The sequence below is a fragment of the Trachemys scripta genome, chromosome 2 (genome assembly GCF_013100865.1).
Source record: "Trachemys scripta elegans isolate TJP31775 chromosome 2, CAS_Tse_1.0, whole genome shotgun sequence".
Classification (NCBI taxonomy): Eukaryota; Metazoa; Chordata; order Testudines; family Emydidae; genus Trachemys; species Trachemys scripta.
Genome location: NC_048299.1, coordinates 98,957,087 through 98,976,425, shown reverse-complemented (window position 1 = coordinate 98,976,425; position 19,339 = coordinate 98,957,087). Strand labels below are relative to the sequence as shown.

Below are 19,339 nucleotides of genomic sequence, written 5' to 3'. Positions count from 1 at the left end.
CAAAATAGTCAAAAGGGGTAATTTTTAAAAAAATGAAATTTCACAAAGATTTTCATGATTCTTTCCCTCCCCTCTTCCCATTTTTCATAACCAGCTCCATGTTTTTTGTTCACTAAAGTTAATGTAATTTTATGTGTGGAATTAGGACCACGCATTATCACAGCTGCAATGGGTCCATTAAAGGCCCACTTCTGAAGCCCAAATACAAATCCATAGAGTATAACCACAGAAATGCACACCTGTACAGATAACTATATAAATAAATCTGTAGCAACTGACTCCCACAGCTACATGCAGATACACACATGTATTCATGTGTACACATCTAGCATGCACTAACACATATACTTCCGCATTATTTATTATTACAATTGTTGAGTGCCTAGAGACCCCCAACTAAGATCAGGGCTCCAGGGTGGTAGGTGCTGGACATACACATAAAAAAGAGAGAGTCTGCAACAAAAAGTTGATAATGTAGCTAGACAAAGGTGGGGAGAAATGTACGATACATTGGCTCTTCTGCAATTACTAGTCAACAACATTCACTTTTTAAAAAATAATACATTTCTGTTAGAGTTCCCTTCTCTCTTAAAAACTTGTTATGAAATGAATACGCACATATTTTATGCCATCAATTATTTTTGTGCGCAAGCCAGCAGAAGAAATAAAAGTCCAAGTGTTAGGCTGCAAATTTTATTCACACAGGTATACACACATGCGGCAATACACACACCTCCCTACACTAAGGAACAGTCTCTTACATACGTACAAGGAATGCATGCACACACTTGCCTACCCAGAGACACTTTTTCATACACTTTTCCAGGGGCTGCCTAAATCACCCAGCCGGGAAGGGAGGAGGGTGGGTTGGATGGGAAAAGATGGGGTATGGTGTGGAAGAGAGAGGATGGGGAGGGAAAGAGGCCAAGGACGAGAGCAGGGTGGGGATGAGAGGGGGCAGTTAAGGAGAGACAAGGGGTGGAGGGGATGCAGGGGGAGGCAGAAGGCTACAGGTGCATGAGGATGTGTGGGACACAGGGGTGTATAGGGATATAATGGGAGCGCAGCAGTGTATGGAGGTGAATTGGGTGCAGGGGTGCGGGGGCTGACGGACATGGGGGTGGCAGCTCTGGGAGGTGGAGAGAATGGGTAGGCGAGCACTGTAAGGGGTACAGGGATGGGATGGATAGGTGTGGGGGGCAGGACAGGATGGGATGGGGGAGGGATCCAGCGAGAGGGATAGGGGACAGGAGTGGGACGGGGAGGGTTACAGTGAGGGGAATGGGGGTGCAGCCCCATTCCCAGCACTCGGAGATGGGGATACACATACCTCCAAATCCTGGGTGCTGGACCACGGTTCGCAGCAGGGCACGCAGCGCAACTCGAGCCCAGCCATATGAGGAGAGCGAGGAGAAGAGGGCCGGGCAGCAGCAGGAGAGGTGCACGCTACGTGACCCCTCAACAGCCACCTGCTGAGCACTCGCAAGTCGTGCTAGTTCCTCCCCTGCCCTGACCCAGCCAATGGGAGCTGCAGCTGCAGGGTGGGGGCAGAACACACACACCCCTGGCAGCCCCTAAGGCAAGGAGCCAGACATGCCGGCTGCTTCCCAACCAGGCAGCCACGCGGCACGGAAGTTAGCAGGGAGCCTGCCAGTACTGCTGCATGGCGCCGCAAACTGGACAGTCAGTTGCCTGGTCAGCAGTGCTGACCAGCGCCACCAGGATCCCTTTTCGACTGGACACCTGGTCACCCTATGCATAGGTCTTGCGCTGGAGAGAAGAGCTTCACCCCATTTAAATGTGTTCTGGGCAGGGGTGCTGGAACAGGGGGACCAGGAGACTCTGCCCTCCCACTTTTTAGCGGCCATAAGGGTGAGGGACGGGAGGAGGGGGAAGAGAGGAGCGCGGGGGCAGGGGCTGTCACATGATTTTGAAACTGCCCTAGCCCTGACATAATTTAAAGCAGCCTAGAAGCTGCTCTAATTTGCAACAACTGACTGGAGTCACTAGGAGGTTATAAGCCAGCTGCGAATTGCTGTAAAGGAACAAACCCTGCACTTCATCCCTGCCACCTTACTTCATCATGCTTCCTCTCTCTCCTAGTGCTCCCTGTGCCAGTGGAGACTGGCACAGGAGTTGGCTCTGCTGGCTTTACACTAGTTGAGAATTCCCTCCAGCTGTGTTAATTGGCCGGCTGTGCTGAGTTATGTTCTCTTTGCACTGCTCAGGGGGGCACGAAGGGGCTGGGAATCTGGCCCAGAATATTTAGAATCCATTTATACTTCCCAGTATCTAGAGAACCATAGAGAAATTGCTGTGGCGAAACTGATGCCTTTACCAGAGTCCACCCTTACGAGGCATCCTCCTGTCTTAAAAGATGTCCTTGAAGTACTGAGTACAGTTCTGCTCCACCATTATTAGATCACCTCTATTCTTAAGCAAGTGTCCATTATGGTCTCTAGAGTGGTCACTTAACACAGGTTTTCACTGGATAGGAAAAGTACTGAGAAGGTAGCATCTGATTCAAGGCAAATATTTCCATGATTTATGAACTTTCAATGTGTACTTTTCATTAGTCATAGAGCTGATGGGTGCACTTCCTGTACAGAGCACAGAGCAAATGCTATTTACTAAGCTTTTATGCCTATGCATTTTTTATATTTCTCCTCTATTTCATCCTGGGGAGGGGGGGGGGGTGAGGTGAAAAGATGCACTCAGAGAAACAAGATAGCAATAGTCAGAACCTCTCCCACAAACTTGTCCCAGAAAAATTAGTTTCATATGTAATAAACACAATGTGCTACATCTGTCCCAAGGAGGAATGCTGGATTGAATCTGACTCCAATTGTGAAACAGCTTAGTGACTGGTGAGATTGCTAAAATCCTTAATCACATTTTGTTGGTTGGAGGCTCCCATTTCTCCATGATTAGTTTACTAATGTGCATCCCTGGCCCCCTCAGCTGTTCACTTTGTTCATTGCTCTGGCACACAGCTGCTGCAGCTCTCTTTGTATCAGTTCATTTTCTCTTTCTTTCTCTCTGTTCTCCCCCTTCCTGACCCCTCCCACCTTCCTTTTTCTTGTCTGGGTGTGTGGCTTAATATAAGAGGCATCCACTGGTGACTTTGTTGTATTGAGCCACCTGAGTTGCTGCACTGTCACGGGAGCACGGAAGAGAAAGTTGGGCTTGAAGGTTTCTGCATGATCCTGACCCGCCCCTGCCATCCCCGTCCCCCCACATTAGCTGTTTCCATGAGCAGCTTCATTAAGGACTATCAATGGCTGAGGGAGGAAAGATGCATGGATCTAAATACAGCCAGAGAAGCACATGCTTTGCCTGTTTGGTGTTTTAATGCAGCTGTGAGAATACATCTACAGTGGTAAGAGGTGGATTAAGGATTCTGGATGCAGAAGGATTATAATAAAAGAATCAAAACGCTGACCATTTAAAGTGTAATCGTGTGTGCATATGTGGATTTTGGCTTTGCAATGTTTATGTCAATACTTTTCGTAGAAAATTAAATTAAAGATGAAACTCACACAGCTGTAGTCAGATGCAATCTTATTTTTCTAATATTCAAAGGACCAAATGTTGTTATTTGGATGCGTGCATAGGATCTCACTAACTTTAAAAAAAAAATAGTTTACTTCTTATACGTGCAGGATTTCAGCCTTTGAGAGCACAAAGCCAGTTCATTAAACAAAGAAATGTAAGCTTGTGACAATGAGTTTTCATTATACACATTATCCTTTGACTCTTTTCAGGCACTTCTTGTGCATCTGACTCACACGGAACAAGTGCCAGTTTGCCAATGGGCTGACGATGAGATAGAAAGAGAGAGAGATTTTTCCAATATCTGGAATAATGATGACTCTCCTGGGCCTTTTTTAATACAAGCCCATGTATTTTTTAAAACATGAGGATTTGTAAAATAAAAGTCTGAAGGGTTGATGAAACAAAAGCTGTGGCCTAAAATATGAACAGCCAATAGTATTTGATATTGACAAAGGGAAAAGTGAAACATATGCAAATATTTACTCTTGCTAGCTTGGGGAAGAATAAATTACATCCCTCTGAGTCAGCTGTTTCCTGGGGGAGCTTCATCTCAAGTACAGAAGATGGTCCCTTATGACTTGGCAAAGGGAGGGCAACTTGAATTTCCACAGGGGCACAAGGGGTTGCCCAGGGAATGCTTGAATCAGCATGAATCTGTCTACCCTGCTCACTGCCTCTGCTTAGACAATGCCACACCACCCACCCATATGCAGGGCTACCAGCTTTCATGGGAAGAAAGATTTGAAACTCGCTCTGGGTCCAGGAAGCCAGGGAGAACTTGGATTATCATATGTGTTACATTTAAAACTCTCTGTGTCCAAGCTTTTTCTGGTTGGAGATCAAAGTTTTTCACTCCCTTGTAAAATAAGGCATTATTTCAGATACTGGAAAACAGAAAAGAGCATAAACGCTGGCAAATCAAGTGTAAAAGTCTAATTTAGGCAGGCCAAAAAAGAATTAGAAGAGCAACTTGCAACAGACACAAAAATTAAGTGCACCAGCCTGCCAAACAATCAGTGGGGCCACTGGACAATCGAGGGGTTATTTACAAGTTCCCATAATATAAGAACTAGGGGCCACCAAATTAAATTAATGGGCAGCAGGTTTAAAACAAATAAAAGAAAGTTCTTCTTCACACAGTGCACAGTCAACCTGTGGAACTCCTTACCTGAGGAGGTTGTGAAGGCTAGGACTGTAACAGTGTTTAAAAGAGCACTAGATAAATTCATGGAGGTTAAGTCCGTCAATGGCTATTAGCCAGGATGGGTAAGGAATGGTGTCCCTAGCCTCTGTTTGTCAGAGGGTGGAGATGGATAGCAGGAGAGAGATCACTTGATCATTACCTGTTAGGTTCACTCCCTCTGGGACACCTGGCATTGGTCACTGTCAGTAGTCAGGATATTGGGCTGGATGGACCTTTGGTCTGACCCAGTATGGCCATTCTTATAAGTTCATGGAGGATAGGTCCATTATTGACTATTAGCCAAGATGGTCAGGGATGCAACCCCATGCTCTGGGTGTCCCTAAACCTCTGACTGCCAGATGCTGGAACTGGATGACAGGGGATGAATCACTTGATAAGTTGACCTCTTCTGTTCATTCCCTCTGAAGAATCTGGCTTTGGCCACTATCGGAGGATAGGATAGTGGGCTACATGGACCATTAGTCTGACTCAGTATGGCCAACTTCTAAACTGTTAAGTAGACTTATTTGTAAGTTTCCAGAACATTCCAGATGTGCACTTAGAGTAGTTTGGTGAGGGTACACATTGGTTTTCATGATCAACAAAGGGATTTAATCCCTAGTATAATTGGAAAGCTCAGTGTCAACCATAACTCTGAGGCACTTCAATGGGGAGGTAATGTATTTTCATGAATAGGGTATTGGACTGGAAGTCAGGTGACCTGGGTTCTGTTCCTAGTTTGGCCACTATCTTTTCTACTTAGATTGTAAGCTCTTTCTGGCAGGGACTTTTTGTTCTGTGTTTTGTGCAGCACCCAGCATAGTGGGGTCTTAGTCCTTGACTAGGGCTCTGAGGTGTCACTGAAATAATTAATAATAATAATAATAATTAATAAAGAATGCTGATCCTCTATTGTTTTTTTTAAAATTAAGATGTTTTCTCATGCTGTTTAAACAATAGCTTGTCAAAGCAGCTTTTCATGGGACATACTTGCCTTTGTTTTTCCTTTTCTTTTCCTCCTTTGGCCTGTTGATATCACCCAGTAGTATGGCTCCATCTTAAAATATCTTACAAATAGGGCTGTCAAGCGATTAAAAGAATTAATCGCGATTAATTGCGTTGTTAAACAATAATGGAATACCATTTATTTAAATATTTTTGGATGTTTTCTACATTTTCAAATATATTGATTTCAATTACAATACAGAATACAGAGTATATAGTGCTCACTTTATATTTATTTCTTATTACAAATATTTGCACTGTAAAAAAAATAGTATTTTTCAATTCACCTCATACAAGCACTGTAGTTCAATCTCTTTATCATGAAAGTTGAACTTACAAATGTAGAATTATGTACCAAAAATAATTTCATTGAAAAATAAAACAATGTAAAACTTTAGAGCCTACAAGTCCACTCAGTCCTACTTCAGCCAATCAGACAAACAAACAAGTTTGGTTACAATTTACAGGAGATAATGCTGCCCACTTCTTGTTTACAATGTCACCTGAAAGTGAGAACAGGCGTTTGCATGACACTGTTGTAGCCAGCGTTGCAAAATATTTACGTGCCAGATGCGTTAAAGATTCATATGTCCCTTCATCTTCAACCACCATTCCATAGAACATGTGTCCATGCTGATGACGGGTTCTGCTCGATAATGATCCAAAGCAGAGTGGATCGATGCATGTTCATATTCATCATCTGAGTAGGATGCCACCAGTAGATGGTTGATTTTCTGTTTTGGTGGTTCGGGTTCTGTAGTTTCTGCATCGGAGTGTTGTTCTTTTAAGACTTCTGAAAGCATGCTCCAAACCTCGTCCCTCTCAGATTTTGGAAGGCACTTCAGATTCTTAAACCTTGGGTCAAGTGCTGTAGCTATTTTTAGAAATCTTACATTGGTATCTTCTTTGCATTTGGTCAAATATGCTGTGAAAGTGTTCTTAAAACAAACGTGTACTGGGTCATCATCCGAGACTGCTATAACACAAAATTTATGGCAGAATGCATTTAAAACAGAGCCAAAGACATACAGTTCTTCCCCAAGGAGTTTGGTCACAAATTTAATTAACGCGTTATTTTTTAACGAGCATCATCAGCATGGAAGCATATCCTCTGGAATGGTGGCCGAAGCATGAAGGGGCATACGAATGTTTAGTATATCTGGCACATAAATACGTTGCAACACTGGCTATAAAAGTGCCATGTGAATGCCTGTTTTCATTTTCAGGTGACATTGTACATAAGAAGCAGGCAGCAGCATCTCCTGTAAATGTAAACAAACTTGTTTGTCTTAGCAATTGGCTAAACAAGAAGTCGGACTGAGTGGACTTGTAGGTTCTAAAGTTTTACATTGTTTTGTTTTTGAGAGCAGTTATGTAAGAAAAAAAAATCTACATTTGTAAGTTGCACTTTCATGATAAAGAGATTGCATTACAATACTTGTATGAGTGAACTGAAAAATACAATTTATTTTGTTTATCATTTTTACAGTGCAAACATTTGTAATAAAAAATAATATAAAGTGATCACTGTACACTTTGTATTCTGTATTGTAATAGAAATCAATATATTTGAAAATGTAGAAAAAAATCTGAATATATTTAATAAATTTCAATTGGTATTCTATTCTTTAACAGCGTGATTAATCACAATTAATTTTTTTGAGTTAATCATGTGATTAATTGACAGCCCTGCTTACAATGAGTAGCTTACACGCATAAAGGCTAAGCACACCTGCTGTTGTTTCAGTGGGATGGTGATTTCCCTTTGGCTCACCTGGTGGAGCAGCTCCAAATATAACACATGTCCCAGCCTGAGTCACAGGCATCACAGTGGAGGAGCCACGATATCCTGGCCACTGACTGGGAGCCAGTTGAGCTGGATTCTGTTCCCAGCTCAGGCATTGACATGCAGTGTGACTTTCAGCCAAGTCTTTTCCCCATCTCGGATCACCTCGCTGCCATTGTAAAGTTCTTTATGGTTTATGGATATTAAGTGCTAAGTATTATTATTACCATCCATCTTTCCAAAGTTAATTTGTAATAGTAGGCAGCGATGATAAGTTATCAGCCAGTTACATCACAATTTATATTTATTTCACTGTTATATGTTCCATACTGGTAGCTATGGGAATAATCAATGACACTAAGAAAGGGACTACCTTGACTTAAGTACACATAAAATCCTCTGGATTTCCATGCTGACTGCTATTATAGCAGGAGCAACTTCTGTCATACAGTGAGATTTACTCAGCTTTATATATTTACTTATATATGTATATACTTGGACATGCCTAGCACCACGTAATGTTAAAAAGGAAGTCAATGAGATCAAATACTATATATAGTTTCAAATGTATGAGTCAGTAGCACATTTTCTAGCAGATTAGTCACATTAAAATTATCATACAAGAACTACATGCTTGTAGGCATTTTTGGTGTGTTTGCTGTTTTTGGAAAATGCTTCCTAGTTTATTCACTCTATTTTGTTGTGAAGGGGTATTTTTGAGTAAGAATCTTGGTACAGTCACTTCATCCAGCTATTAAAAATGCCAATCAAACCAGCTGCTGTTCTAAAAGCTATTTTAGATTATAGATAGATAATATTCCATTACTTGGCCTCTGTACAGAGGGCAATGTTAAACAGTTTTCTGATAATGAAACCTGACACGAAGATGGTGTGCTGATTTAGAAAGCAAAATGTTGAAAATATTGTTTATGATTGGGGGAAACTACCTGAAGTAGTTCAAGGCAGGAATAAAAGCAACTCTTATGCTTTGGGTTTGGTGGAGTAATTTCCAGTCATGGCTATACCAACATTTGGAAATTCCACTCGGATAGAGCAAAAAGCACCTCGATGGGATTTTCTTCTCCCTTGATTGTTTTGCTGTGGCTGTAAGTAACTGGCTGGTATATGGAACTTTATGGCACAGAATTTAAATAATAGATACTGGGGTGGGAAATGGAAGGAAAGTGTCAAAAGCAAGCATGAATAGTTCATATCAGGCGAGGCGGTGGTGGTGGGAATATATTCTCTTGCATTTCCCTTGACTACTTTTTTCCCCTTAGCTATTTGATTTATTTGGTTGCTATCCACAGAAATAGATATGTGGCTGGGCTCTGCAAAGGTTTTGTAACCAGGAGCCCAGCCTCATCATAAAGAACTCTTTCAGTCATCACTTAATTGAACTTTTCTTTTGGGCTGCCCATAAGAAGAGGTCAAAGTAGGGCATTTCCTTAGCCCATAAAAAAATAACTTGAAAGGGGGTCTGTGCTTCTGGAGCCATAATTACCAAGATTTTCAGTCTCTCCCACCTGAAGGGTTGCTGCTGCAGCAGCAGAGTGTGTACGTGCGTGCGTGCAGCGTGGGAGCAGCAACTTGAGAAACCCATTGCTCTTAGCTCCCTTTTTCCCCAGTATTAAAAAAGAAAAAGAAAAATTCTTGCATTGGATAGTGGATTTAGAACTACCTTGGACAGTACAAGAATGAACAGGCAGAACCACAGGAAATTGCAGCATTGGTCGGTAAGTTCTTTAAAGAAAACAAGGAGAGGGATTATATTTGCCTGACTTTAGGCAAGTAGTGAGCACAAAAGTATCTTGGGTTGATATGGTTCTATTGCTGTGCTAAGAGGTTTTTACTGTGCATGTAAAATTCAATATAGGTCTGAATGGTTTGAAGTGCAGAATGCTTATGGCACTATAGACCCCCTGCTTATAGTTTTCTATTAACTGGGAGCTTTCCAGTGGATTGTTTCTGGGGGTAGCACTTGGATATTCCTTATCCCAAAAGAGGAAAAAATAAAAAGCATTTAGTAGTTTGATACAAAATGTTGATTCTATGAACACACATGGATGCATTTTCTTTACATCTTCCTAGGAATACTATAGAGTAATATAGCATCAGATTTACATTATTGGGGTACAGTGGGGAAAAATAATCAATTTAGAAGTAACATATGACTTAGTTATATGCAAGCTAGATTACTGCATGTTCGTGTGTGTGTGTGTGTATACATATATATAACTAAAATTTTGAAATGTTAGACATTTTTAGGATTTTGTCTTCAAGAAGATAATTATCTGTACTGAATTTTTTGAAAGTGTTTACTTGAATCCTTGATGCAAAGATCTAAAGCCCATTGTACCCTTCAAAAAACACATGCTATATAGTGGTACCATATGGTTACAATTAAAATGTACACAAGCTGTTTGGTTCTGTCCTTTAGTAAATAATCACTGTTACTCCCTGTCTAGGTGATGTAATTGTCCGTAGATGTAATTGTAATCATCCAGTTTAAGCCTCTTTGTTGTGTTGAAATATTGTGTCAGTGTTGCTATCAACCAAGTCAGATACCCTGACTGGTTTGGTCCTCTCTTCTCATCTTAACTGAAATTAGAGAGTGTTTCTTGTACTTGGATAGAGCTATAAACTACAAAGATCCTCTTAAGATTGAGATTCGTAGACTCCAAGGCCAGAAGTACCCATTTTGAACATCTCGTATAACCCAGGCCAGAGAACTTCTACAACATAATTCCTAGAGTAGATCTTTTAGAAAAACAGCCAGTCTTGATTAAAAAATACCAGTGATGGGAGAATCCACCATGACCCTCGGTAAAGTGTTCCAATGGTTAATGACCCTCACTGTTAGAAAATGTACGCCTTATTCCCTGTCTGAATTTTCCTAGCTTCATCTTCCAGCCATTGGATTGTGTTATACTTTTCTCTTCTAGATTGAAGAGCCCATTATTAAATATTTGTTCCTCGTGTACAATCTTATAGACTGTAATCAAGTCACCCCTTAGCCATCTGTTAAGCTAAATAGATTGAGCTCCTTCATGCTATTACTATAAAGCATGTTTTCTATGCCATTAATCATTCTTATAGCTCTTCTCTGAACCCTCTTCAATTTATGAGCATCCTTCTTGAATTGTGGGCACCAAAACTGGACACAATATTTCAACAGTGCTTGCACCAGTTCCAAACATAGAGGTGAAATAACCTCTCTACTCCTACTCTGGTTATACATCCCAGGATCACATTAGCTCTTTTGGCCACGGCGTCACATCAGAAGCTCATGTTCACTTATCCATCCCCAATCCCAAATCTTTTTCAGATTCTTGCTTCCCAGAATAGAGTCTCCCATCCTGTCAGTATAGTCTACATTCTTTGCTCCTAAATGTATACCTTTACATATTGTTTGCTTATGCACAGTTTATCAAGTGATCCAGATTGCTCTGAATCAGTGACCTGTCTTCTTCATTATTTACCACTCCCCCGTTGTTTGTCATTTGCAAACATTATCCGTTATTATTTTATGTTTTCTTCCAGGTCATTGATAAAAATCTTACGTAGCATAGGGCCAGGAACCATTCCCTATGGGGGGAAGCCATTGGAAACACACCCACTCAGTGACAATTCCCCATTTACAATTACATTTTGAGACCTATTAGTTAGCCAGTTTTTAATTCATTTAATATATGCCATGTTAATTTGATCTTGTGCTAGTTTTTTAACCAAAATGTTGTTTAGTACCAAGTCAAATGCCTTAGAAAAGTCGAGGTATGTTATATCAACATGATTACCTTACCAACCTTGTCATCTCATTTTAAAAAATCAAGTTAGTTGGACGAGATTGATTTTCTATGTTGATTTGCATTAATTACATTACCTTCCTTTAATTCTTTATTAATCTAGTCCCATCTCAGCCATTCCATTATTTTGCCCAAGACTGATATATATATCAGAATTGGAAAAGGTGCAGAGAGGGGCAACAAAAATGATTAGAGGTATGGTACAGCTTCTATATGAGACGAGATTAAAAAGACTGGTCTGTTCAGATTAGAAAAGAGATGACTAAGGGAGTATATGACAGAGGTTTATATAATAGTGAATGGCATAAGGAAGAATTACTTACCCATTCACATAACACAAGAACTAGGGGTCACCCACAGAAATGAATAGGCAGCAGGTTTAAAACAAACCAAATGATGTACTTCTTCACACAATACACAGTCAACCTCTGGAACTCATTGCCAGGAGACGCAGTAAAGGCTAAAAGTATAACTGGGTTCAAAAAAGACTTAAATAAGTTCATGGAGTATAGGGCTATCAGTGGCTATTAGCCAAAGTCAAGGACACAACCCCATGCTCTGGTTGTCCCTAAACCTCCAACTGCCACAAATATGTGGCACTGGCCATGGTCAGAGAGACACTAGTGGGCTAGATGGACCTTTGGTAAGACCCAGGATGGCCATTATTATATTCTTAGGACTGGCCTATAATTATCCTGATCTTTCCATTTTAAAAAAATTGGCACATTAGCTTTTTTCCCAGTCTTCTGAAATTCTTTCATTTTACTGAACATCGACATTAATGGTCCAGTGAGCTCTTCAGCCATCTCTTTTTAAAGTCTTGGATGCAAGATTTCTGGGCACGTAGATTTTTCACATGTCTGATTTTAATAGTTTCTGTTTAACATCCTCCAGAGATATTAGTGGAATGGAAAGAGTGTTATCACCATCTGATCAGACTATTATCTATTTTTCCCCAAATACAGAACAGAAATATTTATTGAACTCTTCTGCCTCTTCTACATTATTATTGATAGTTTTACCATTTGCATCTAGTAATGGATCAGGATTATTTTTGTTCCTAGTATATTTTAAAAACTCCTTATTGTCTTTAATTCTGTGGGCCACAGATTTCTCCTTGTGTCTCTTCGTTTCCTTTATCGGTTTTCAACAGTTTCTCACTTCTGATTTATATTCATCACTATCAACTTCCCCTTTCTTCCATCTGTTATATATATTTTTTTCATAGCTGCCTTTACTTCCGCTCTAAAGTAGGTTGTTATTGTAACCAGCACAGCCTTCTTCTCAGTTGTGGGATTGTGGCTTTTGGGGCGGGTCTGTAAGGTGTTCTTAAATTATTCCCAATTATTGTTCACATTTTTTGGATTAAATTCTTCCTCCCATGATAGTTTCATATGTCCCCCAAATCCGCTGGGCTGTTGTTTGAACACTGATGTAAATTTACATCTGATGGCATGTGGAAGACAGTATAGCTGTTTGTGCTGTCACTACATAGTAAGGATGGTGAGCTGTGAGAAATATTTGAAGTCAGCATAGCTGAGGATCCACTTCTGAATTTCCACACTGAGGCCCAGATTCTGCTCTCAGTTATTCTGGTGCAAATCTAGAATAACTCCATTGTGGCTCTGTTGGATTCATCGCCCAGACTATTTCCTTGTGTGGTTTAAACAGAGAAAAAAGACAGAGAGAGACAGAGAGAGAGAGAGCTTGCTTTTTGAAAAAGAGAAATTGCATAGTGCCAGCAATCAAGACCAGCACTAATTACAGCCTGTCCCTCAGGCTGGTAATCAGTCTGTAACCTGTGGTGCTGCACTCTCTCTTCCAATTTTGGCTCTTAACAATTAAATGCAATTTAGATTCCAGCCCTGAACCTTATGAAAGTGGGAGTATTGTTGCTGCCTCCCCGTGTTTTCCTCTTGGCACCATCCCTATTTGAGAACTGAGAAAGCCATTCCAGGTGATAACAAAGGAAGCCTGATCCAGGTTCCTTCGCATTTCACAATGGAAGTGTTATGTACTGATAATGCATGGGCAAATGTTGTTATTCCAGCTGCTAAATTAATTGTTACATGAATTCCTTGGAGAGCTAACTGTAGAATAGATATAAAATTGAGCAGCAAAACAAACAAATGAAAAAAAAAAGTGTGTGCCCTTCCATTACTTGATGGATAATACTGACCAAAAACTATCCTCAAAAATCCCCTGCCACACACACAAAAAAAAAAGATTTTTACATGACAAATAAAATATAATGATTAATTGGTTAGTTAATGGATCAAGCCCTAGCCATGTTAAAGACTGAATTTTGCTCTGCAAACAACAGCAACATCTGTACTCCTCTGGGACAATGCAGATCACCACGCCCAGAGTAAAGTACATGAGAGGTGGGGATAAAACATTCTTGGTGGAGGGGATCTGGCTGTGGAGCAAACTTCCAGGGAAGATCCGGCAAATCCACAGCCTGACTGTCTTTAGGAAATCTTACAAAAATGTCCTCTTCGAGAATGCCTTTCGACCATAGGAATGACATTGACACGCTAACAACACCTTCTACCTGTAAACACCAACCAACCACAAAAAAAAAAGAAGAGAAAATTAATAAAATCTAAAAAACCCAAACCCAATAATACCACCCCAACCAGAATTCTTACCTGGAAAAGGGAGACTCCACGAAGTCCACTTGGAATTTTGTTTTTGCTATGGTGATTTTATGTGGAAGTTGCTTAGACACGATGGTGATGTGCAACATAAAATGTCATCAGCTCTAAAATTCAATGGCCCCAATGCTCCCTCACTAACCACAGTGTGAATTAGAGGTAATGCCACTGACATCAGTGAAGTTACAGTGATGCAACTGGGAGTTATGCTCCTTAGGCCTTTTGAAAAGCTCCCTCCATATTTCTGATATTAAAAAAGGATGCAGGAAAAAGATCTTTGAGCAGAAACTTGGTGTATTGTTTATCATTTGTGCCAGTTCCTGTATCATGTAAGAATGGAAAAGGGCACAAATGCACTTATGTTCTTTACAATTCATCTTTAATATGCATCGTAACTATGGTCATGATTTTCAGCTAAAGGTAAAGTAGCACTAAGCAAACATATACAAGATGATTAGAAATACCTCAAACATATAGGAAGTTTTGTGACTCCAGCTTTTATAGGAATACACTTAGCAATCAGTCTGAATAATTAATAAGGCGTAATAATAATGCAATACAACTTTATTCACGACTGTTTTATCTAGTGTTAAATATTCCAAAGGAATAGGATCTTCCACCATTTCCCTAGGAAGAGTATTCCACAGTTTAATACATCTCACTATCAGATGGTTTTTCCTGAAGTTCAGCCTAAATTTTATTTCTTCACTTCAAATAATTCCTTCTGGATATGTATAATAATATTAGGACTTGGCACTTTTCATCTCTAGATCCCACAGCACTTCATAAAGACAGGTAAATATCATGATCCCCATTTTACAGATGGGGAAAACAAGGTGCAAAGTCACACAATGAAAAAACCATTTCAGAGCCATAAACAGAACCCAAATCTTGTCCATTGCAACATGCTGTCTCTCACATTTGAAAGTTTGCACCCTTCAGTGGTATGTAAATTGTTCTTATGAGCTCCTAGCTATACTTACACGTTAGGTTATCTGTTATGGAGGGACAAGTTTCCAACTAGGGATTCTAGATAGCAGCAGTGCAGTGCAATTGCTCAAAAGTAAACATGTCCACTGTACTCTAATAGCTAAGGAGAGTGATTTGTGTGTGCATGAAGGGGGAGGTAAATATGGGGCTTATAGAAACTCTATTGAGATTTTCATTGTCCAAGGCATTGTTCCTTTTTTAAATACATATCAAATTTTGTTTCCTATTTCTAAGTAGGACTTCAGCCATCAACCATGCTATTTTGCAGCCAACATGGCATTATTGCTGCTTTGCCTTTCTGCAGTAGACATGCTTTGTCTAGTGATGAGAGAGGGGCAGAATTTTTACCTGCTAGTTCGTGGTGCGGTCTTTCTTGGTTTGTGAAACTATCCAGTATTGCAGAAGAAGGGACAGAAATAATTTTCCATTATTAAATTTTAAAAGGGGTTTAAGATAATTAAGAGATGCTTCCTAAAAGTTTGCTAATGGATTTGAATGTTAGGCTTTTGGAGAGGAACTGGTAGTTGTCTCTCTCTCTTTGTGTCTTGGGGTTTCAATAGCCTTCACTATTGAATTATCTATGGACTTCCCACTCTGCATATTGAAGTTCCCAGTGGATTTCATGGAGTTGTCTACTCTTTTCCCTTCCCTGATTATTTATGTGTTTGTTTATTTGTTTAAATAAATTATTTCAGTAATTGTGGGACCAATCCAAGGAAAAACATTAAGGGCTTGCCTACACAAGAAAATTACACTCATTTAACTTAAGTGTGATTTTAAGTTGATATAGTTAAACTGATACAAAAGACAGTGTAGACACTTTTGTTTTGATTAAACCAAACATACTTCAGTTTAGCTATTGAAATAAGAATGTCCAAACATCTTTTGGCACTGATGAGTTAAATAGCCAATATGGCATTACTTACATTACATAAATCGACTTAAAACCAATTTAAGTTAAGTGGAACTGTCTTGGGTAGAGAAAGCATTAGGTTAGTAGACACATGCTTAATCTCACTTAAATTACCTTTTAGTGGCCCCTAATTCTTTAGTGTAATAAAGAATTCTACAGTAATTATTCAAAATATTACACCATGCAATATCAGTAATGCAACATTTGGGGAGATTGAGTGAGTACTGTTGAATAATGTAATAAGTGGCGGTTGTTTTGGCTATTTATAAATTTCATTTGTTTTGTTACATTTAAAGCGTAACATTCAAAAGTTGACAAGTGCTCTGACATTTTCTCCTCTATTCCAGCCTGAAAACCTCGCTTCAAGTTCTCACACTTTCAAAAACAAGACCTTTAAAAAACCCAAAGACTGTAGTATCTGCAAACAAGCCATTGACAGCCAAGGCATTTCCTGCAGAGGTGAGTAACATGTTATGTGGCCTATTTATTGTCTTGCCATTTAAAACACAGCATTTTTGACTAGTGCTGAAGAGCTAGGAATTAATAATTTTGGAATTCCCCCCCGTGCTAAATGTCTATATACTCTAACTTGTTTTCTCTGTGTGTTCAGCATTAGACTTAATTTTTATTTGGACTTGCATAGATATGTGCCTTTATTAGCTATGCTATTCAGGCAGGTTCCAGAATAAGACTGTCTGTGCAAGCTCTGTTAGGAGCATGTGTGTGTGAATGAGTGAGTTGATAGATGCCTATGGAATTTAGCCTGCAAATGAGGAAGTGACCCTGAGCTCACTGAGGCATGAAAGCTTTCTCTGCATGAATTCTTTACTGAAATTCAGAAGAGCTGCCATTTTTCTTACAGTTGCTTTATGGTCTTGTATTTCAAGTCTGTGATTCAGCCTAATCGTTCACACAGACACTGAGGGGGCTCGTTCCTCTGCTTCCACATGCAAAGGAGGGGGGAGTCAGCTGCCTCTGACACTGGTTTCCCCCTCTCTCCTCTCCATCATACAGAGGACCCTCCGTGGGTCCTGAGATCCTCATGTGGGGAAAAGGCAGGAAATGTAGTAGGGAGGGGAATGAAAGAGAGAGACCTTTTTCCCTTTCCGTACACAAGCAGTAAATATACTCAAAATGTGGATTCAAGAGGCTTCATTCGTTTATTCACAGTGCTCTGTCGGCATAGAGAATCACACTTAAGGGAGGGTAGTTATTGGGGCATCTGTCAGTAGAGTTGCAAAGTAATCAGTTTACAGCAGAGCAGGAGAGTAAAAGCACGGGCCCTTTTGCATAAATGACCTTGAGATCTGCCTGGATCCCAGGGGTCCACAAGTTCTACCTTCCTTCTTCCATGAAACAATTTGGGAAAAGCTCAAGATTTGCTTCCTTCTAAGGCCTCTCCCACAGGTTTCCCCATGAGAGGGTTTGATCCCTCCATTGATTTCAGCTGGTTAATGTTTAACAATGTCTTGTTACTCCACCTTAATAAATCTGTCTCTCTAACAAATGCACATATAATCCACCTATTTAATATAAGCAAATGCTTCTTGCCCCTCACTTTAAATATAGACAATAATTTTATTTTATGAAGTATCTGCTTGGTGCTAGTGGCATTTTTCTAATGAAATGGAGATTTCTTTCTTCCTTTCTTTCACCAAGAGGCCCAGCTTCTGTGTTCCTTGCAGTTGCAAAACTCTCATTAGGAGTTAATGGGAGATTTGGGTATGTAAAGAATGCAGGATTAGGTGGTGTGTGTGTGTCTGTGTGTGTACGTACATGCGTTCTTGAAAAGGTATAAACGTCACCAATGGACAGTTGCATGAATAATATCCCATTTGTTCAGCATTAGTTCAAAGGCATTTTGTTATAATTGCAGGAATGTCAGAAAATGTACAAATAATACAGCCGCTGTCAGCTTTGAAGAGGTTTAATCCCTAATGAGGCGTTCCCTAGAATTTCATTGTTTTCATTTCTGGGGGGGAAAAAAATTAGGGGATTCTCCCTCTTGGGATCCAGCAGCATAAAAGAACCATGGATCTGGCTAGGGAGGAGTTCCCTCAAGCAGGAACTGAATTAGACTGCCACAGGCTATTTTACAAAGCCCACCTCATAAGTTCGGTATAGGGACTAGTGGCTGGAGGGGGAATGCCAGTAGGGCTGTAGAGGACCATGGATAGTTTGGGTTGGGTGGTTATAGCTTAGGCACTGTTTCAGCCCCTGCAGCAGCCCAGAATCAGAAAGGCACAAAGATGGTTACCGCCACCTTATCTCTCCTCTCCCTAGACAGCAAGTGTTTTGTTGTACCTCCCTCAGGCCGATCACAAAATTACACCCAATATGTTTCAACAAAATTTCCTCCCACCTCCATATCATTAAGACTACATCTACACTGCACACGTCTTGCAGCAGCATGTAGGGTATGTGTAGCTACATGTCGCAGTGAAAAGCAGGCTGTGTCCACACTGTGGTGTGGAGCTACATATGTCAGTGAAAGGCTCTGGCAGGGGAGAGTCAGTGGGGAAAGGATCAGCAGCAGGGAGAGCCTTTCCCCACTGCTGGAGTCATTCCCTGCAGCAGGGAAAGGCTCCAGCCATGTTGGGTACATACCCACAGGGTTCACGTAAGCAGACTCGTCATCTATACTGCTGGGGGCAGGGGCGGCTAGTTATATGGGCCCGTGGTGCCTGGGCTCCAGCAAATTCAGGGCCTGGGGGACCCAGCTCCACCAATGTTCGGGGCCGGGTCTCTCCCCTGGCCCCGCTTGCTATCCCCGCACGCCTCCCCCAGAGCATCCCCTGGCCCCGCCTGCTGCCCCCACGCACCTTCCCCGAGCATCCTTGCCTGCCCTGGGCAGTGGGCGGCTGCCTCCTGCAGCTCCGCGCTGAGCTCCCTCACCAGCTGCTGCCGGCTACAAGGGAGCAGGCTGAGGCTGCTGCTGTGCCTGCGGAGGGAGGAGGTGCATGGCAGCCCCTCCCCCCCCGGCAGGCGACTCTGAGTCGACTCGGAGGTGTGGGGGGGCTTATCTTGGCTGGACCTCCTGAGCAGCAGCCTGGGGAGGCTTGGGTGAGTGTCCTGCCGGGGAGTGGAGGGGTCCTCCCCTCCCCTGGAGCTCGTTGTGCCGGCAGGGCGAGGGCTGGGGGAAGTTCTCCTCTCTGGCCCCCCCAGCCCTGGGGTAGCCTGCCTGCTGCACCCCAAACTCCTCATCCCTGGCCAGCCTCATGCTCCGCACCCCCTCCTGCACCTCAACCCCTGTCCCAGCCCAGACCCCGCACCCAAACTCCCTCCCAGAACCTGCACCCCTCCCGCACTCAAACTCTCTCTCAGAGCCTGCACCCCAAACCCCCTCCTGCACCCCAACTCCCTGCCCCAGCCCAGAGCCTGCACCCAGCATCCAAACTCCATCCCAGATCCCACACCTAAACATCCTCCCAGAGCCTTAGGCAG

The 19,339-nt window shown here is 41.6% G+C and overlaps 1 protein-coding gene across 8 annotated transcripts in view; it reads left to right on the top strand.

Moving 5' to 3' along the window:
- TNS3 (tensin 3) overlaps positions 1-19,339 on the top strand; it is a 423,008-nt gene that overhangs the window by 137,622 nt on the left and 266,047 nt on the right. For all 8 annotated transcript variants that reach the window (XM_034761310.1, XM_034761305.1, XM_034761304.1 and 5 more), the window contains one exon: positions 16,243-16,354. Coding sequence is in view for 5 of the 8 variants with exons in the window: in XM_034761305.1 (XP_034617196.1) it covers positions 16,243-16,354 (112 nt within the window). In the remaining 3 variants the exon portion in view is untranslated. The remainder of the gene's footprint in view (positions 1-16,242; positions 16,355-19,339) is intronic.